Source organism: Sinocyclocheilus anshuiensis, unplaced genomic scaffold, assembly GCF_001515605.1.
Source record: "Sinocyclocheilus anshuiensis isolate Anshui unplaced genomic scaffold, SAMN03320099.WGS_v1.1 scaffold86, whole genome shotgun sequence".
NCBI lineage: Eukaryota > Metazoa > Chordata > Actinopteri > Cypriniformes > Cyprinidae > Sinocyclocheilus > Sinocyclocheilus anshuiensis.
Genome location: NW_015547662.1, coordinates 4,564,260 through 4,587,173, shown reverse-complemented (window position 1 = coordinate 4,587,173; position 22,914 = coordinate 4,564,260). Strand labels below are relative to the sequence as shown.

Below are 22,914 nucleotides of genomic sequence, written 5' to 3'. Positions count from 1 at the left end.
ACACACACACACACACACACACACACACACACACACACACACTCACAGAGGGTTTAGTCACAAGACTGTACATTTATAAGATATGCATGAAAGCCTGGCCTGCTGGTGGCTAACCCTGGTTTTAATCCAGTCTCAACTGTGTTTATTGGTCATTGATTTTTCACAGTACTTCAAAATGTAGTTTGAATTACCCCCAGAAAATTTTCCCAGGGTTAGAAAATACTGTTGCTATTTTTGCCAGTAATATATTGTGGGTAAGTTCACTGAAGAGAATGTTAGTATTACTACAAGCTGTAATTCTGGAGGACAAATTAAGGTTGATTTGCATAAAGCTTAACAGATGATTATTTTCGTCTTCACATTTAATGTACCAGGAATAATAGGGTGATGATTCTTAAGCGCCCCCACATAAATGTTCACACCGTGTGAATTGTCCTCAGGGTTAGAGAAGTCGGTGAGACAGATTTTCAGAAACTCCTGAGGGATTCTGCAGGAGTCATGAACTATAAATTGGGTTACTAGTCATCAGATATGATTTAATAGATCTCTCTCTATCTCTCAGGCACAAAGCATGTAGCTTTCTGATAACTTTAGTTTTAGTCCATTGCAGATGTTAGTGTGTTACATGGATCAGTGACATACAAGAGTATTCATAATAAAGAAAAGGAAAAATCTTTGTTAAAAAATCTAGTTTAAAACACACACGCCATGTTCTTAGAATCTCTTTTGCCAAGTTTTAGTGCTCTTTGTATTCATGTTGGTTTTATGTAGTTTAGATTTTTTTGATTTTCAAATAATGTTTCAGTCTGATGATAATTATTATAAAAATTATCATGTGATGTAACTACTGTAAAAAAAAAAAATGTTTCTTATGCCTTCGATATATCGCAATTAGAATAAAAAAAATTAATGTAAAAAGTACAAATCTTTTTTTTTACCTTTATATAGCGTTTTATACAATACAGATTGTTTCAAAGCAGCTTTATGGTGATAAACAGGAAAATAATGATTCAATGATGCAAACAAAATGCAATTCTCCTGTAAAGCAGCTCTAAAAAGACAACAGTCATTGTTCAGTTAAGATCAGTTCACTTGATTCAATTCAGTTCAATAACTGTGTAAAGTCCATCAACATTTGAAATCTTTACAAATATCATGAATTATTCATTCGTACATATGATTACATTTTAGAAGAGTCACACCACGTTTTACATCTGATCTAAGGTAAAATTGTCTGATATTTTAAGAAACATATTGGCCTTGACAAAGTCATGAGGGACTGTAGGAGTCCCTGTTTATTTTTTATTTTTTTTGTGTGTATTTCTGCATGTTAGTTGCGCCGCATGAATTTTTTTGGTTGCACCACATGACTTCGATTTAGTGGACAAAAGTTTTTCAACTTCGATCTATGGCTAAGGATTTCTGTGCAATAATTTCATTCTATTAATCATGCTTTTTCTTCATTAAATTGGGACAGTTGTATCGCCCTGACATTTTTGACTTTGTGTCCTCAAAATGAATTTTAATTCACAAATGAAAAACATGCTCATCATAAAAGAGAGTACAGTAGGCCATTGTATGTGTTTTTAATAAACTAATAGGATAAAAAGTGCATTTAAATATGACTAACTCACTCCCTCTCTTCCTCTTTCAGTCTTTCTCTGTCCAGGTGTATTGAGAGGTGTGTATCAGAGTGAGCACCTCTTTGAGTCGGACCACCAGTCTGGTTCATGGTGTAAAGACCCGCTACAGTCATCCAACAAGATCTACTATATGCCCTGGACACCTTACCGCACAGATACACTGACCGAGTATTCATCTAAGGAGGACTTTATTGCGGGTCGTCCTACCACGACATACAAACTGCCCCATCGTGTGGACGGCACCGGCTTTGTGGTGTATGACGGCGCGCTTTTCTTCAACAAGGAACGTACACGCAACATTGTTAAATTCGACCTGAGAACTCGTATCAAGAGCGGCGAGGCGATTATCGCTAACGCTAATTACCACGACACCTCGCCGTATCGCTGGGGTGGGAAATCTGACATCGATCTGGCAGTGGATGAAAATGGACTGTGGGTAATTTACGCCACCGAACAGAACAACGGACGAATTGTGGTCAGTCAGCTGAACCCTTACACGCTCCGAGTGGAGGGCTCATGGGATACAACATACGATAAGCGATCGGCCTCCAATGCCTTTATGATCTGCGGAATCCTGTACGTAGTGAAGAGTGTTTATGAAGATGACGATAATGAAGCGTTGGGGAATAAAATTGACTACATGTACAACACCGAGAAGAGCCATGAAGCGCACCTCAGCATTCCATTCCCAAATTCATACCAGTACATCGCAGCTGTGGACTACAACCCTCGAGACAATTTGCTGTACGTGTGGAACAACTACCATGTTGTCATATATTCTCTCGACTTCGGAAACAATGACAACAGATTGGGCTTTGGTGAGTTTCCCTTTAATTTCAACTAATTTGTGCCACACATTTTCTCTAATGTGACCATTTTGAATCCACTGGTAACTGAGTCACAACGTTGCATTTAATTAGAATTAACTCTTTCCCCGCCGGCATTTTTTAAAGAAAGTTGCCAGCCACTGCCAACATTTTTGTTCATTTTTGCAGAATGTTCATGGCCCCTAGAATATGTTGTTGTATGGATATCTGAACATGCAAAATGTCAAATGAAAGAACAGAGCCTCTGCTTTAAAAACAAAACAAAAAAAACATTTTATTCTAGCTTCAAGCATTCATTTTTTTAGTTTCATGAAAAAAGCAACATTTTGAACAGCAATTTTGAACGTGATCACTTGTTTCTGCTTCTTCTTCACCGTGTTTTGATCAGAAGATGTGTAATAGCGCCTCCTATCATATAACAGTGAAAACACGGAAAGCCGGAAAATTCCGTCAATGGCGGGGAAAGAGTTAAAAATACGGTTACACTTTATTTTAAGGTGTCCTTGTTACAGTGTAATTATACATTTAAGTACTGAGTAATATTAATTAACTACATGTACTTACTGTAGGGTTAGGATTACTTAGGGTTAGGATTAGGGCATGTAATTATGCATAATTAATTGTTATTATAATAGAAAGAACGTGTGTAACAAGGACACCTTCAAATAAAGTGTTACCAAAAATACTTTTACATTTATGAAAGCATTTTGTGATCTTAGGTGTTTGAGCTCATTTGTTTGAGCACTCCAAGCAATCTCGGGATGATTTAATCTATCTGTGAACCCCACATATTAACTTCATTAATTAAAAAGAACAGTTAAAAGAATGACGAAAGTAGTCCAAACATTGTGTGTGCTACAGTGTCTTTGGGAGTAGTTTTTGTGGATCAGGATCAGATCAATATTGAGGTCTTAATACTCATTGTACTATAATGTTTCCCTCAAGAACTGAGTTTGTGAACAGGATCAGTTAACAAATAGTTCTGTTGAGCAGTTTCTTTTTAGAGAACCATTCAATCCAGTTCAAAGTCCAGACTGAGTGATTTGTTCATCAAACAGACGGATTCATTTGGGGAAGACTGTCAGTGAATCAGTGAATAATGGCTGAAAGATTGGTCTGTTCATCAAACAAGAAGACTTGGAATATAGCAGAAGGACTGACTTTTTTGGTGTGGGTGAGCAAATAAAGACAGAATTTTCTTTTATGGGTGAACTGTCCCTTTAAACGTGTGCCGTCAGGGGTGAAATGTATTGCTCCCACACAGTCTAATTTATTTTAGAAGTATTGTACTACTCTGTGATTGTCAGTCACAGATCTACTTTGAAGAACTAAACTGGCAGAGTTGGAAAGCCCTGTCGTTTTCACTCACTCGTATAAGTATTCAGGCCAGTGATAAAAGAGACCTTCAGGATTTTCCCCCTGACTTACATTTTCAGAGAATGTTATTGTATAGGTTATCAGAGTCCATTAGTCAGGTTGTTTTTCACTTTGTTTTATTCCTTCTTCACATTGAGAGCTGTATTGTATTGCGGTTTTAGTCAGCTTGCCAGCTGAATTAATCATTATCTACAGTGTAAACTAACAGTTATCATCTACTGACATCCATATTAGAGCAGAGCAGGGCAGAGTCTATCTCTTTGCTTTTAACTGGGTCCAAATTGAGCATATTGTATGAGATTTGCTTAATAAATTGCGAATAGATTCTCACATGCTCTGTCAGTTTATTACAGAACAGCTCACACAGCAAGCAAATACTAAATACAGCTAATACACATTTCAGCTCTGAATATTTGTACGTTTCTGAAACCCACACACTGATTCGTGCAGAATTCAGTAATTCATTTTCAAAACAAATCTCTAAAGGTGTAAACAACTTAAAAAAATACAGACATCATCTGCAGGTGTAAATATATGTACTGTAGGTGCTTGTTAATGACACCGCCTGCATGCATTTTCTTTATTAACATACTCCACATCAAAGATCTTGTAAAGCTTGAGTTGTTAGCCACCTAAGCTAATGCAGATCAGATGCTGTCTAGTGGTATATCAAAGAGAATATTGCTATAACAACAGCATCTTTGTGTAGTTCAGCGTTTAATTAAATGTTATCTTGGTTTAATTCGTTTTTCATTTTGTCAGCACGTCAGCTTTTAAAGAGAAAAACAGAAAAAACAACAACATTTTGTCAAGCACAGCAGAGGAGAGGATGTTCTAGAATAAGAGGCTTGGTGCAAGATTTAACGCCACGATTCTTAATAAATTAACAATCACAATTTTTTTTTTTTTAAGAAGAGATCACGATTCTAAAGAAAAACATTTCTCCTCTATGCCCCGCCTTTCTGAAACGCGTCGATTTTTACAAAGCTCATCGGTCTGAAAAGAGACGTGTGCTCTGATTGGCCAGCTATCCAGTGCGTTGTGATTGGCCGAATACCTCAAGCGTGTGACGGAAATGTTACATCCCTTACCATACTGTGATGCTGTGTCCCGGTGCGACAAGACAAAACCAATAAAACCCATTATAAACGAGGCATTTGTTGCATCCAGTGGGGACATAATTACGGATTATAATGACTTATACTGTCTTTTTACGCGTTGCATTGCATCGCACCGCGTAAACATAAAACCATGTCTGCATTTGTGATCGGAGAAATGACAAACTACAAGCGCTACTCTACACTGCTCAAAACTCGCGTTTGAATCGTCAGTGGCAAATTCTTTAAATATAAAAAACGTACTTACAGTATGAGAGTCAGAACAGCCGGCATTGTAGTCTACTCTACCAGGATCAGGAAACAGTCCTCCATAAAATGCACTGGACACATCTGAATATTTGGGTTGAAGTGTTCTGGAACAGTGTTGTAAATATAACTTAACCACTGATTTCTAATCGTGTCCTCTTTTGGAAGACCAAACAAAGTAGTTTCGCTTTCACAATGAAACACAGCGCCTTCACGACATGGCGGCGGCAGCAACAATACTACAGCGAGAATAAAAGTTACGCCTTCTTTCTTTGCGTGAACATTTGGGCGGTGTTATGCAAATCTTCCCACACAGTGACGTAGACATGTGGGGGCGTGTTAGAACGAGGCGTTTTAGGTAGGAGTGGTTGACTCTTAACTTTTATAAAGAATATCTCTTTGGATTTGAGACTTTAGTCTTTGCAACTTTACAGATCTTCTTTATGCACCAAGAGCTTGTAACACTCCAAAGAGAAAGGAACAATTGAAATCGCATCATATGACCCCTTTAATAAATAAAGTGTGACCAATAACCTTTTAACAATGAATGGTTCAAATCTTTTGACCCTTATTTTTGGTTTGTTGCCACAAACACAGACTGCCTTATAAAGTGTTGCTGTCATAGCCATAGATTCCCCCCAAATACAACAGTTACTAGAGTTATTGTTACTACAGTAGTAACTTGGTCCCTGTTGTAGCGTGTCGGTTCACTCTGCAGTCATTGTGTCAATGCCCCAGGGCAGCTATTTTCAAGTCACGCAAGTACACCTCCAATCTACTGGAAAGGGAAAAGACTGAAATGTCAAAAACGATGTGCCATTTCGATAACATATGTCAGTTTGACAATAAAAAATAAGACAGCTGTGCTTAAATCAGTCAGCAAAAATTTATTTTTTAGGTTTTCCCAGCTCAGGCGCATTCAGAGCAAAATGAGCAAGCAATGCCAATGCCAACAAGCCGATTACATCTTTTTATTGAATGGCAGGACGCCATATACAGTGTTACAATTTTTCTCTTCTATTGAATGGATTCTTAAAATGTCTTGCTCTGTTTGATGCAGAATGCATATTCATTTCCTATGTTTTCATAACAACATCTGCAGTTTCTGTGATATTTTGACAGAAATGAAGGATACTATAGTAAATGTAAATGCTTGCACCTGCTGAACCCCCCACTTTTAATGTGAGTTAGTTTTATTTAATTACTTTTTTTTAGTAATTTTTATAAAAGTTTTGTTTGGGTTTTATTTTTAATATTTATTTATGAAGTTTGACATGCTGAATACGAAAATCTCATGACTTTTTGTGTATCATTAACAGTGCTCATGAAAACTAAAAAAATATGTTGACAGCTTATGGAAGCTACTCTCTTATTACTCATGCATAAAAATGACATGCTACATGCATAATATGAGCTATCAACAACAGTTTGACATAAACAGTTAGCAGTCGTCAAAAAAGTGAGTTGGTCAAAACTTTTTCTCTTTTATGACTGGGATGTTCCAGAAAGCACTAGAATAATACAGGATATTCCAGAAACTTCTAGAATGTTCCCATCCTTGCAAAAGCAAAATATCTGCAAAATTTGTGCAACAACTTATCTGTACTAAACCAATGGTTCATAATTAATGATAGAAGTTCTGAAATTTACCTGACCTGAATATTTACCAAAATATTGATGCTACGGGAAAATAAATAACACAATAATAATTAGCACCACAGAATTACAGAAGAACAACAAAAAAATAAGTTAAACAAATATTGTTTTACTAGTTAGTATTAAGTCTGCACAAAATAAAATGAAAAAAAAAAAAAAGACAACTATATTTCCATGTGTAAGTAAGAGTGCTATCATATTGAGTGCAGCAGTTTTAATAGCTGACACTGTTTTATCAACTATAAATAGTATAAGTATAAGTTTCGTATGTGTGCTGCATGTCCCTGAACAAAGTGTGTTTCTCTTGGAAGAGTTTAAGTGCTTGTGAAAGGTCAGCTGGGAGGACAGTGAAGGATTCAGATCTACAGGAACAGTAAAGAGAGAAGATGAAAAGACTGAAAGAGAGATTTGCCTGCGGTTATGTGCTTTCCTTTCCTCTTTGTATCTTTGACTTTCTCTTGCTGCTTCTTGATTTCTTTTTCTTTTTATAGGTCTCTCATTGTCACTCTTGGGTGCAAATTTAAGCTTTTGCGCTACTTTTTTTTGCTCAATATTTCAGCACAAACCTGCATCTTATTCGCTACCACGAATAATTCAGATTAACCGCCCACAAAATGCACTTGAACAGTGCTGCTGCATTGTGAAGCGCTATTAAGGCCTGATGTTCAGCATGCAAATTCAGTCAAATTTTTGCATTTGATTTGTCTGTTCAGAGCAGTGCGTAAAAAACGGCAGACGGGCTGAATGAAAATGCAAATTTAATCTCAATAGGTGGCAGAAATATCCCGCAACTTTCTCTGACTGACACCTGCTTGTCAAAGAGAAGAAAAGGAAGTCAAACAGCATTTACATGTTTTTTTTTTTTAAACAGCCGTTCATTTTATTGTATTTACTATAGTGTTTATCACTAAATACTAAATACAAGAGTACTGAGAGTCAGGTTCCGGATTCTTACTGTGTTATCTGTCGCTCAGCAAAATAGTCTGTGAGCACCACAAAATCATAGTTTTATAACAGCATGTGACATGAAAAAGCGTGAATCTTATTGGGTGGCCACCAAAAAGATTAAAAATAATTAGGAAAAAAATATTTGGTTGAATTCACGGCAGCTGTTCATATAAATTAAAATGTTTATCACACTGAACTGAATAGGTCACCCAAAATGATGAATCACCAAGGAGCACGTTTTAGCTAAAAATCTTCTTTACTGTTCTACGCAAGAAAAAAAAAGTCACCTACATCTTGGATGGCCTGAGGGAGAGTAAATTAATTTAACAGCAAATTTTCATTTTCTCTTTAAGGCCTTTCTGATATTAACGCCACGCCAATGAACAGTAAAGTGAATTTTGTTGGAAAAAAACAACATTTAGTGTACATTTTCTATTAATCATGATAGAAGTAACTCATCATGATGAAGAAGAGCGTTATATCAACATATGTGCAGTCAATAATCAACATTGTTAAAGAGCCAGTTCAGGTGTCTGGATAACAGTGGTGGAGTAATGCTGTACATTCCCAGTAAAGTATATCGATTACATCCTCCACAATATAGCAATCAGAACAGACCAGAGACGGGGGATTGTGGCTTGCAGCTTGTAAGCGTTCATTATTATTAACCTGATTTGCATCGTGAATATAGTGCTAAAACAAAACAGATAGCCTTTGCAAATAAAAGTCTATCAGTATCAGCAGTGAGATTCTGAATTTCCACCATTTATTTGATATCTTTTCATTTTTTTCTCTCTCACATATGCAACTGTACATCCAAAGATCACAGACACACACTCTGAGCCATATTCAGAAAAAATTCAGATATCCAGTTCTGCTCCGTTAAGCATGTTCACACTGAGGAAATAAAAAACATGCACACAAGTGTTTCACATGTAACACTCACCATCTTGAAGTCTTACTGCAGAGGTGATAGCAGACAGTTTAATCTGCTGTACTTTAAAGCGCACTCTCAACAGACTAACTCTCTCACTCTCCTACCCAGAATCCTCTTCCTCCAGGTTTGCTTTAAAGTCTGATGCTAATGTAATATGTTAGGATTGGCACCGCATATAGTTTAAGTGGAATAGCCTCCGTGCTCCTTTAGTGGAGTGAAGACTTCTGTTCTCTGCTTTTATTAAATGAGGGAATGTCTTACATACGGTTAAAACTCTCTCCATTGGCAATTACAGCTCAGCACAGAGGGAAAACTTTATTTAAACCGATCCGCAGGATCAAGAATGCACCTGGATCTGCCAGCAGGGAGTTTAACACAGATCAATCAGTAATGGAGTGATGCTCACACTCACACTTGTGTGCACACACTTCAGAGTTTAAAAACATTCTCACATTAATACACACACGCACGCACAGACACACACACACACGCACGCACGCACACACGCACGCACACACACACGGTCTAAAATTAAAAATTAATAAATATTTCTTATGCAAGTGCAACTGTATTTTACATATTGTTTATTTTTGTAAAAATATTTTTGAAAGTATTTATCCGATATTTAGGTAACACTTTACTTAAAGTCTTTATAATGCATTATAAAAGTAGTTTTAATGCATTAATTATGCCTCATAATGCACCATATAGTGCATTGTATGATCTCATGAATAATTGTAAGTAAAGTGTTACCAATATCTAATTTAATTATTATATTTTTGCAAGTATGAGAGTAGGACAAAGTTGTTTTTCCTTGAAAAATTGTGGCAAACAGCACAGATCATTGAGTCACTCACAGTCACAGCAGTACACACAAGCTGGTGTCTGTCTCAAAATGATACTGCACCTGTCACAAAAACATGAAGACACGTCTTTATTTTGTTCCTCATATTTTTGTTTTGATGGAAATGCAAGGAAAATAAAACTTTAGGCTAGTGGTTCTCAAACAGGGATCCTCAGCAAACCTCCAATGAGGACTTAAGATGACTTAAAAGACTTTAAAATAAACCAAGACAACTAAAATTCCAACTAGCTTGAAAATCCTTGATACATGAGGTAGCCTAATTTTGAAAGTAACTGAATTGAAAAAAAAAAAATGGAAAAAAAAAACATTTAAATTAATAAAATCTCATAACTCCATGGCCATTATTATAACAACAAAATACATTTTTCTAGTCATGCCAAGATCTAAAATATATTTTATTATTTAGAAATTGTGAATAACAAATCCTTAATCCATATCCAGGATGTCTGAATATTGCTGTGGACAATTGAGGACCTTGAGTCAAAACGACTGAGAACCATAATGCTTAAAGCATTATAGATAAACCTCTGATTGTGAATTTTCCACGGAGGACAAAGTAATTAAAAGACGTTCTTTACTGGACTTGAATAGCATTGATTTGAATAGCTCACTTCATTTACTTCAGTGAGGGTTAGATTCATTATCGTGATCATTCGTACTGATGCCAGTAAATCGTTATTTTGAGTCAGATCTTTTTAGTGAATCAGTTGAACCGTTTCACAAAAGAAGTCTATAGAATTTGTTCCTGAATCAGTCTGATCAGTTCTCATAGCTCATTGAAGCAAGAAGCGTTTCATTTGAACATGTCTGTCTTGTGAGTCACTGACTTATTGAACTCAGAAGCGAATATTAAGTATTTTGAAGATTTGACTGATGTAAGTTACTTTAATAGCTGAATTATGAAAATGTTGTGAATAAAATACACTGCAAATATATTTGAGACTTGACTGTTAGAAACTTTTATCAGCACACATATGAAAGAGAGTTGTTTTTAATTAATAGCATTTTATTATAATTTTTTTTTCAGCTGAGATCTAAATACAAATCATATTTAGGTCTCTAAATTACTTTATGTTTTATATGAGCTGAATCATGGCTGCAACAAAATGAACTGGGAAATATGAAATTACAGCAAACACTGTTACAAATAAAACAAAATAAAAAAACTATAATCACCTACACATGGCTTTATTGGAACATTTTTGTGCATGTAATATCTTACACCAGGATGGCAGGGGCCACATAGTGACACAAAAGAAGTGAACAAGCTGTTCGAAAGAACCAATTCATTTAAATCATGTTTTATGTTCCAGTTCCTTAGAAAGTCTTTCCCCGCCATTGACCGAATTTGGAGTTTTTCACTGTTATACAGTAGGAGGCGCTATTACACATCTTCTGATAGAGTACTGAATGTCCGGATCAAAACAAAGCAAAGAAGAAGCAGAAACAAGCGGTTGCGTATGCAAGCCGATGCATATGTACAATAACGCGATCATCAATCATTAAACAGCATATAAATCAAAACTGCCTAACATTACTGAATGAAATGTCGACTGAAGAAGTGTTTTAGGACTGTGAAGCTTTGGGTGTGTTGATGGAAGCGATCGACTCCATCTGTGTTTTGATCATCCATCTGAATCCGATCCAGACGTGGTCTTTGACAAAAACGTGATTTTCTCAGCTTTTTGTTCAAAATATTGCCTTTTTTTTTTTATGAAACTTACCCACATTCAAGTGTTGATAATAAAAGAATGCATGAAGCTAGAATAAAACATTTTTTTGTTTAAAAGCAGAGCTCTGTTCTTTCTTTTGACATATTGCATGTTTAGATATTCATGAAAGTTTTGTGAAAATGATCAAAAATGCTGGTGGGGGCTGGCAACAGTACGCTGGCGGGGAGAGAGTTGCTGAGTTTATGTAGCAACACCCATTTTTACTCATGTTTGCTGTTTGGCAAGTATTAATTTTGGACCTTGCTCACACAGATACACACACATTTACACAGACTGCTGACCTAGAGCATCTCACCATGTAGATGTGAGAGGATAAGAGTGCGGATTACAGTGGTAACCCCACCAAGGGGACTTACATTGCTATTATTACCATACTGCTGATAACAGGAGGAAGAGGAGAGGAGGATGGGCTTACATTTTTCCTATATGGTGGAGTATATTTTGTATATTTGTGTATATTTTGCATCTTCATAATTATAAATTCTCTCTTGTTTCTGAACTCACTCTTTTTAGGACCTATAACTAGTGGACCCAGCAAGTGTTTGGACACTGAAGTCACACTTAAAAATGTGTGAATGTCACTGCATTATTTACAAAATATCAAACCAAGTGGCATTTGCATACAAATGATTCTAGACCTTTTCTGAAAACGAATGTCACTGAGCCGTTCTTACAATTACTTTTAACCATTTGGTTTCAGTGACACTTTAGACACATTAAACAACCAGAATGCATGGAAATAATTTTGTGCCCAGATATTTTATCTTAATTTTGAACAACATATCCATTATTTTATAGTTTGAACCAGACATTGTGTGACAGATGCACTACTGTTCAAAAGTTTGGGGGGGCGGTAAGATTTTTAGATGTTTTTGAAAGAAGCCTCTCATGCTCACTAAGGCTGCATTTATTGAATCAAAATACCGTAAAAAAACAGTAATATTACGAAATATTATTACAATTTAAATATGGGATTTAAATAAAGTGTACTCCATTTACATACTACATCTTAACATGATTTAACAAAATTAAAGAAATAAACTGACATTTAATCGATTAATTGCAGAAATTATTACTCTACCACCTGCATGTGATGTCATTAATAATATTGTTGAACCAACATGGTTCACAATGTGAACAAAAACCGGAGGTGTGAACATGTTTACTATGATTTCGAGAAATGTTTTATTGCACCTTTCCTAAATAAAACTAAGAATTAAAAAAAAAAAAATAAAAAATCTTAGTGAACCCGAATTTTTGAACATTAGTTTACTTAATATTTTGTCATATAGTGCAAAGACATTCATGCATTTTAAGTCTGACTTAAATGGGACTGCTATACACACACTGTTTGATCGCTCTATCCATGCATCTTTGTTAAACGAGTTGTGTGGATATTTTACCAGGTTTTAAATTTCATCATAAACATAAACATAAACAAAATTTCACCGATTCCCTGCACCCATCAGCAAGGTGACATAGTTTCCTGTCTCTGTGTGGGCTGTGGCATATTTAACTGGACTGTGTGTGTTGAGCAGCCCCGAAAGACTCTCCGTTCCGGTCACACCTGAAAGTATGACCAAACATCAAATGACCCAATTTCATACAGCGGTTTTCCGACAAGCCAGCAGTCGGAAATAGACGTCTGATTATATATCGCCTTCTCTTTCATGTTAGTCTACAGGAAGAGATGGGCTTAACAGACCGCGCTGGAAGCCCACTCTGAAGTCACGCTGCCTTTAAAAGTGTTTGGAGCAATAGAGGATAAATGACCTTTACCCTCAAGGAGTGAGTCAGCCATCTTTCCATCAAGGCGGAGAACGGAAGACTTCCTTTGATCAGCCGCCAATCAAAGCACCCTTTCCATTGGAAAACACACATGTTGCCCTCTATCTGTACCCCTATTGTGTCTGAGTGGGCTGTATCATGGAGATGACAATCTAGAGACATTGAGGTCACGGCAGACAGGCGGTCATCGGCGAGAAAGGATTTGGAAGGTGGATGAAAGGGCTGGTTTGTCATTTAACGGCTTCTGTGAGAAAAAGGAAGGGAGGGTGCCATGCCTGTCTGTGAGCGTGTGTGTGAGCGATTAGTCACCGTAGAATGCTCTGCTGCTTTCCGAGTCTTGCCTCAGTAGCTCCTCACACAGACAGTTACAGAAATAGAAACAGGAAGTACTTTCATTTCACTCAGCAGCCCTTTAAAATCACAGTCAGATTTGCCGCACAGAGGGAGGTGGGGGAGAGAAAAGAGGGCAGGAAAAGTGATGAGAGGAGATGTGAGGGGATATTTGGATCAGTGCATCTCTATAATAAGCCAGAGCTGTCTGGTGGGATATAGTCTAAGAAAGAGGAACTATCTTTCATTCGGAACTGCAAATGAGGGCTCACGCTGCCTTATGATTGCACAGTTTTGTTAGTGCACATTTTCAGGTATAATTTATGCACCGGCAAGTACATCATGTGCTAAAGCTATTAGGGCAGGGTCAGTGACGGATCTGCAATGTAGGCAGTACTGCGGGAATGTTCCCCCCGACCCAGACAAGCACAACTGTTTTCAACATTGATAATAACCAGAAATGTTTCTTGAGCAGCAAATCAGCATATTAGAATGATTTCTGAAAGATCATGTGACACTGAAGACATTAAAATACACATTACATAGACATTAAAATAGAAATAAAGCTATTTTAAATTCTAATAATATTTCACAATATTACTGATTTTTTATTTTTATAAATGAATTAAATACAGCCTGGATGAGCATAAGAGACTTACCAAACTTTTAAACGGTAGTTAATGCTAAAGTAACTTACAGTTAACCACTTAATAGATTGTTACTGCAGCATTTTTACATTCTTTTGCAATAAAAATGACAGATTTTTTTTACAATTTAGAGCAGTGAATCAGTTCACACTGTGTGTGACTCAATCAACTGATTTCAAAGCTCTGATTCAGTATTTCAGATTTTCATATAGGCATATTAAAAAGTTTTATCAATTTTGTAATGTTGTTTTGTAATTTTGGTGTTTATTACTCTCTTTTGTTATCCTGGAGCATATAAATAAAAAATATTATTATTATTTTTTAACAATGTGGAATGTGTAACAGTGTGGAAAATATGTGCTGCTTATTTTTAACCATGTTTTAATGGGTTTTAGTACCTATAGTACTGCTTTTTAGTTTTAGTTGTTTTTTTTAAAACTGATATGCCTCTAATCAGAGCTAATACAGTATAAATATTGAAATTTATATTGAATATAAGGTTACGCTTTATTTTACAGTATGTGTACTTACAGTGTTCTTACCCAAGAAAGTACTGTTAAGTATAAGGTAACTACATGGGTTAAGGTTAGGTTTAGGGTAGGTTCAGGGTTAGTACCCAGTTATTGTAACTGCTAAAATACGTACATAGTATGTATATGTGGAACAGGGCTGTAAAATAAAGTGCTACTGAATATAATTTAAAGGCAGAAAACATATCAAAATATATAAAAGTATATGTTTCAGTTACAGTTAAAAGACATTTTCATTGGTCCTAGAATAGAGCCTTGTGGGATCTTGTCCCTGCATTCTTTTCATATCCACTTTTTATTAAAGTACATCGCCATGGCCAATTCACAGACAAACATGAAAATGGAAAAGAAGTAGCATCTCTGTCCTCTAGTTTTTCTCTTTTATCCTCTTCAGAGTTCTGTCCTTTTTTCCAGCAGTCACTGCGGCAACAAGAGCATCTCCAGATAAACACGGCAAGACAGAGATACAGGGAATAAGAGACAAAAAGAAACAAAAAAAAGAGAGGGAAGCTATCGCTTTAGTATTGCTCTTCGGCTCTGTGTGTGTGTGCCAGTACGCGTCTATCCACACGCACATGTATTGTAGACAGAACTCTTACAGCATAGTTTAGTCTAGCCCAGGTTTTAAGGGATGTTTACTCCCTGCCATGTGAAATCCTGAGCTTCCGAAACAGATTCTTTCTCACTTTATATCAATAAACAAAGCTACATATATGCATTTGACTGCTATATGCCTGATTCAGGTCCTCAGGTGTGTGCTTGTGTGTTTGAGAGAGAGACAGAAAGGAACAGAGCGTGCCAGTGGGGAGTCATGACGTTTAAACATCATCTATCTTTGCCTCTCTGAAGTCCTTGCACTCAGGGATCTGGCCTGTCAAAACATACACTCCCAACTGCTGCACAGGGCACAAAGACACACACACATTTACACACACAAACACTCTCCAGAAACCTGACTCATTCAATCATCCCTGAAACAGCAGAGATGCCTAGAGAGAGACTGAGATTGAAGATGTCTCTGTTTTAGCAGTACTTTTTGGGCAAATGTCTGTGCTTAAACAGCTGATACAGAGTATGTGAAGATAAATAAGTGAAGTATTTTAATTGTTATATAACTGACAGACACATGGCTTTTTAATTAATATTAAAATGTATATACATTATGTACTATATATGAATAATTATATATATATATGTACAGTATATGTATGTGTGTGTGTGTGTGTGTAATTTAACAAATTAAATAAATTATAATTTATTATAGAATAAATCTATAATATTTATCAATTAATATAATTATTACATCAAATGATTATAAACTGTCAGCATGCATTGAGTTACCTTAAAAGGTAGCATTTTTTTTCTGCCTACTTTTGCATCACAAGCTCATCACCATGTGCCTACAAACATTTTGGAACAGGGCTTCTAATTCCATCATATTATTGATATACTTTCTACATTTACTGCAAACCAAAAACCCATTAGAATTTATTTTATTTTTTCTTCTTCCTGCAGAGATTAACCAAAAGCAACCCCATAGATCTAAACTACACTAGTCAACATTTGAAGTGGATCAAAACCTTTCTTCAAAGTTGTCCTAAAACCTAAAACCAAAAAATGTGTTGTTTTCTTAGGACAACTTTGATTAAGTTTTTTGATCCACTTCAAATGTTGACTACTGTATAGCATTGCGAAATCTCACGTTCATTTCTATTGTAAGTCTTAACACTCTTTCTTTCTTCTAGATCCTCCTTCTTCAGTCTTGCTTCCTGATGCACTTCCTCCAGCACGCAGCTCCACGACTCCTCCACGCCCATATACGGGCACGCTCCGCCCCTCCCTCACTACTATCACGACAACCACCATGGCTCCGCCTCGCCATCATAACAACATCCTCCCAGAAGCCCTGACACGGTCGCCTCCATCCCTGCAGACTCCAGTCGCTGTTGACTATTGCGCCCCAATATTACATCAAATGATTATAAACTGTAATATTTCAATAACAGAATTTGTAAAATCTGTATCTATCTATCTATCTATCTATCTATCTATCTATCTAGTTGTATTATTTAAAAATATAAATGTGAAATGCATATATGTAAATAAATATAATATTTTTAATCGATAAATTCTTGACAGCTACATGGCATTTTATTATTTTAATATGTATGAAAACACACACACACACACACAGCCACGGACACACCAGGGACAGGTTGCTAAGCAACCGTGCCCACCTGGCACCATAGGTTAGTAAGAAAGTGATTAATCTATTATTAGGGGCAGTGTGTGCGCGCAGAGGTTTATTTTGTTTAATGTGTATCGAATACATCAACTCTTAGGCTTAGCTCTGTGTGTGTGTGTGTGTGTGTGTGTGTGTGTTGTGCTCTTGGAAAGATCTGATACACTTCAACAGTGCAACAAAGCTCCTGATAAAATTGAATTTGTTATTCAAACCTGTAATTAATTTATCATCCCAGTGTTTAGAGCTAAACTCCTCATTAGTAATTCTTTATAATTATGTTTAACAATAGGAATTCTCGCAGTACAAATAATTACATAGTAATTTATTATTTAACCGAAATAAAGTGGCCCCTAAAAATGTGAGAATGTCTCCACAATATGTAACAAAATTCAAAACCAAAGTATAATTCATTAGAAAAATAGAGATTTTAAAAACATTAGCAAAACATTTCACATTGACTTAAAAGGATAGTTCACCCAAAAATCATTTGCACCCTCATGTTGTTCCAAACCTGGATGACTTTCTTTCTTCTATGGAATATAGAAGAAGATATTTTGAGAAATGTCTAAATGTTTAAGAGGTTAATTGCAACCAATAACCAAAAATAATTAAAAAAAACGTAACTGAATATACATAAACATTAATAAGATTTAAGAGCTGCTCTGGATGAGCAGATTATCGCTTACTAATATTAATGACAAATGAAATATGAAATTTTTGGTTGTTCTTCAATGCTTCAGAAGATTTGGAAGTCAAAAGGATCACTTCATGGTCTTTTTTGTCATTTTTGGAGCCAGTTGGTCACCATCCAGTTTCATTCTATATATAAAAAAAAGAGGTGCATTGACTTTCTGTTGAAATCTTCTTTTGAGTTCCATTGATAAAAACAGCATATAGGTTTGGAGCAACAAGAGGGTGAGTAAATAATGACAGAATTTTAATTTTAGGGTGAACAATCTCTTTTAAGTGTGACTGAAGTATGACAAATACTTGTTCAAGCCACTGTATGTGGACATGAACGTGTAAAAGTTATGAGAGGTATGTATTTACCTCTGAGTATGTTGAGTTAATATTTAAAAAAACGTCTTTCCTGTTACTGCGGTTAGCTTGTTCAGGTGTTCTGTCAGTGCCACCTCATTATGTGGGCAGCTGCCAGCTGTTGATTGACACATTATGTACCGCTTGTAAATCTCTCACCCTGCTTGTGTGTGTGTTTGCTTTGACAGCAATTGCAAGGCCATGTTTCTCTCAGTGCGGATGTGCATATGCCTGAGCGAATGTGTGTGTGTGCTGTGTTCATGTTTTTCTTTATTATTATTTTTCAGGTGTAGCCACGTTTAATTGTTTGCTTGGCTACTGGGATCCGAAGGGACCAGATCTGAGCAACTGCACCTCACCATGGACCAATCACATCACTCAGAGAGTGAGTAAAAACATGGCACCATGGGAAACAAGCTAATGGCATATCAGCCTATTTAAAAAATTCAGTGGACAGCGATATGCCTATAGCAAATATTCTTAAAGCATAATTTGGCCTGAAGGTTTTTTTAACAGAAGGCACAAAAGCTTATCACAAAGAGCAGCCTGTAGCAAAACAGCTTTAGTGCACAACAAAATGAGCCAAAAATTCAACTGTCAATATCAGCTGCAATTTATTTCACTTTGCGGCAAAATTACAAAGAGACAGCAGCGCAGCCAAAAGTGTCGTGCAACAGCAGCTTGAAATCATGTGGCACGTGTGTGTGTGAATGTGCACGTGTGTGTAAAGTGTGATGATGACTGTAGCTTATCAGTAATGTGAAATGGTTTCCTTCGTACTGCAGAGAGCAAATCAGAAAATAGGCAGAATCACAAATCTATGAAGCCATTTGTTCATCTACTTATTCGGCCATCAAGGGACAGAGAGAATAAAATCAATATGCCCACGTACATCTCTCTCTCTCTCTCTTTCTGTAGATGAGATCGGGAGAAACGGCTGCTATAGTAGCACGAGAGTTGGCTGAACAGACGAAGGGAGAGCTGAGACCCGGAGATGTCCCATCTACAGTCAAAGCCATGGCACAACTGGTGGAACTACTGGATGTACAGCTGCGAAATCTCACCCCGGGGGGAAAAGACACAGCGGCACGGAGCTTAAACAAGGTATCCGAGCTGTTAATAAACCACATACACTGTGCAGGTAGTAATTACACAATTATTACATGTTTATTACATGTTAATTACATTGTCTTTTCTTTAAGTTTGAGAAAGCTCATTGTATCAATGTGTGTTTTTGTGCGAAAAGGAGTGGGAAAGAAAGTAGTGCTCCAATTCTGTGCAGAGTACAGTGTTTTAGGCAGTAATCCTGTGGCAGCCCACAGATCAAAGGCTTTAAGGCCCAAATGGGAAAACATCCCGTTAAAAACAGCTACTGCTCGATAGACAGAAATCCGTACACTCATACACACCCACACACACTCTTCTAAATAAGGACACACAAATTAAAACAGCTCATGAAGCCCCGGTGAGTTTTTCAAATTAACAAAAGAAGCCCCGACATAAAAGAACAACAACAAAAAAAATTCAAAGTGGTGAAACACGCACGCCGACTGCACAGCAATGCACATATGCACAGATGAATTTGTGAGAAACATAATGAATGTCCTGTCAGACATCTAATGCACACAAATATATATATTATGCATATCAAAGAACTGGTGGTTCACGACCCAAAAAAAGTCACAGGTCTGTTCATAGAAGAAACAATGCTTAGTGAAAATATTCAAATGCAGCTAACTAGGAGTGCAACGATACACTTATCTCATGATTCCGTTTGATGATATTGATGTCACAATGTACTCTCACAATACTTTAAACAAAGCCAAAATAAAGACAAGTTAAAAAGGAACTTAAAAATGAACTTTTAAGACATATGCTAAACAGTTAACAGAAAGTTATTAAAAATGCTCAATTTAATATTACATCAGAGCTGGTCTTAAATAAGCTTGATCTTGGTCCTGGTTCCCAGTGCACGGGGCAATTGTGACACCAGAATAGAAATATTCATTATTTTGCTTAGCTGAAAATATAGAATTATGCTCTGTCAGAGACTACATACATTTAAAAATTGTACATTTAAAAAAAATAAAAAAATGTAAAATTATTATCACTTATATTCAAATACTTTTAAAATACCTGTTTGAAGCCAGTGCATATTTATCCAATAAAATAATTTACATTAAGAGAACCAACAAATGGCAATTTCCCTATTGCATTATCATGCATTATATTCAGTAGTTTAATAGTTTACACCTAGTATTAACAACAATATTACAATTAAACTGGTGACGGCATGTTAAAGATCATTAACATCCATTCATCCTAAACAAAACCCAGATTACTGTATATTATATATGCTGAGAGCATTAATTACTTAAAATAGTTTTGAAAGCACAATTCCATTGAAAAAACTGTACATTTTCATGTCACTCTTTTGCATCTGGTTGGACCTTTTGCGGTTTATGATCATATTAATACATTTCTACGCTTGGTTTTAAAGACATTTTCGTTTACTTTTGTACAACAAATTATTTTAGTCCAGGCAAAATCTGGGTGCTGATGCAAAAACCAGTTGAGAACGTCGTAAGGGCTTGCCCTCAACAGACAGCCCTGCTTTCTCTGCGCATAAAGCTGCAATAGGAGAAAGTATTTTAACGTCAAAAAAATTACACACATCACATTCAGTGTGTCTAAATCTAGAGCAGGGCATCTCATTCATTCTCTCAGGAGCCAGCTGAACACTGCAGGGCCTGAATATCACTTTACTAACTTTAAACATCCAGCCTGTCAGTTTCCTATTACCAACATCCAGCTAAAGTTATCAATTACACAAACATCAGCTCATCTGCAATAAGACACAGTCAGACACCTCTGCTTCATTCAGACTTTATACGTCTCACTGGTGTTTGTTTGTATATTTACAGTATTATTGCCCTGGCAGACATGCAGGAATGTTTTGTGGCTACAGTTTCAGTTTCATTAGTCAACATGGTGACGGTAACTCAGTAACAGATTCATTTTGGTTCTAATTCTGCTCTGATACATATATAGAATCATGATTCCCTAATTATTTATTACTAAATGATTGCAGATTGTTTCAGCTAATTAGGCTTTATTTCTTATTGGGCTCTGAATTATTAAATTTGTGCTGTGATTTTTCATGTGTAGTTGTGTTTGTGAGTTATTGTTATTGTAATGTTTTAATATTGTGTGTTTCAGCTCCAGAAGAGAGAGCGATCGTGCCGTTTCTTCATACAGGTACTTCATTCTGTCCTTGCTTTGTACGTCGTGTGTGTGTGTGTAGACACACATATATTGTCATTGCTTTCTTATTCATGTTCCATATCACTTCAGCATCTACATAGATGTAAAGTTTTCAACATAAAACTGCTTTATACTTGTGTGGAGCCGTATGTGTCACAGCATATGAATCATATTGGCTGTTTGTGTGTGTCTGTGCGTCTGCACTTGTGCCCGTGGGCTGCATTTTTTGCATTTATAAAAGCAGAGCAATTTTTTCTCCTGAGAAAGCAGCAGTGATTTCAGCACTGGTCAGCAGTGTCACATCAGGCGACTGATAAACACACACACACAGACAGTGAAAAAAAAGCACAGAATAATGTAGATAAGCCCAAGAAAAGCTCGGCAGACTGAATAAAAGGAAAAGCAAGAGAAGAACTGATTTAGAGGTAGAAAATGAATGATGCATATCTCAAACTGAGCCAGACCGCTCAGTCAACCCTGCCAATACATGACAGATTTATACTGATTTATACCCAATGAGAAAATTGAGGTCTAAATGTTGCTCCAGGGTTCTGTTTTTAGTTATCGTTTTTTAGTATTTTATATATTTATGTTTTATGATTGTTTTTTATTTTGCTGTATTTTATAATTTATTTTATTTTATGCACCAACCAGTGGCAGTTCTGACAAGATAGAACTCAACCAATTAATTGATTATTACATAATAATAATAATATTATTATTGTTGTTATTAATATTATTATTTAGGTCATTTTTCCTCATTAAAATGTTTTACCCCTAGTAATTTTGAAAAATATGTTTTAAATCTTAACATCAGAGGAAGACTCCAGTCATATTAGAAGCCTAATAATTTTTTTTTTTTAATTGAGCAGGTCACCACAAAGAATAGATTTTTAAAAAATAATTCTATATTCACAGAACAATTCTAAATTCACAGAATGCTTATTTATTAATTTATTTATTCTAAATCTGAGGGATCGCTTGCCGTTATAAATTGACACGTTTCTGTTCATGGCCTTAATAACCAAAATCTATTCATTTTTCATGATCCTGCGTCCACACCACTAGGGAGCATTAGTCCAAGGTGACTGCAAAGCAACTTGAACCAAAAAAAGTGCATTTTCAAATACTCTGCTGAGATGAAATGAGTCTATCGAAATGTCAATTGATCCTGCTGATTTAGACAGAGAGAATTACAGGATTCCATGACAACTGTCTGAAGCCTCCCGGTGCTGACATCAAGCAAATATGGATTCTCAGTGGTCATCTAATATGTAATGCAGTGTGTGTGTGTGTTTCTTCACGCTGGATTAGCTCCTCAGCTTCAAAGCACTTCAGTTCTGCTCCATTTACCAAGTCTGTGGAGAGTATTGCCGCTGTGTGTGTGAGGAAGCAGTTTTTAAAAAATCTCTTATCTGTCTCCGCAGTACGAGCCCCCAAGTGCACACACACACACACACACACACACACACACACACTTTCCCCTGACCTCTTGACACAGTCTGTCAGAAGATTTCAGAAGCAGTTTTGTGAGGAAGTAAATATAACTCTTCCTTTTTTACCTTTTATCCCAATCGTCTCTCATCTCTGTCTCTCCTTTTTCTCTCTCTTTCTCGTAAAAGGGTCATTACTTTAGTGGTGTCAAAATGAATATACTCATCCCGCCTTTAAGACACTCCCTCTCCCACACACACACACACACACACACACACACACACTCAC

General features: G+C 36.3%; 1 protein-coding gene across 1 annotated transcript in view; it reads left to right on the top strand.

The window, feature by feature from the left end:
- Positions 1–22,914, top strand: part of LOC107702411 (adhesion G protein-coupled receptor L3-like) — a 77,026-nt gene that overhangs the window by 16,813 nt on the left and 37,299 nt on the right. The window contains exons 5-10 of the mRNA XM_016504737.1: positions 1,655–2,461; positions 16,391–16,626; positions 16,834–16,894; positions 18,216–18,313; positions 18,847–19,032; positions 21,148–21,186. Coding sequence (XP_016360223.1) covers positions 1,655–2,461; positions 16,391–16,626; positions 16,834–16,894; positions 18,216–18,313; positions 18,847–19,032; positions 21,148–21,186 — 1,427 coding nt within the window. The remainder of the gene's footprint in view (positions 1–1,654; positions 2,462–16,390; positions 16,627–16,833; positions 16,895–18,215; positions 18,314–18,846; positions 19,033–21,147; positions 21,187–22,914) is intronic.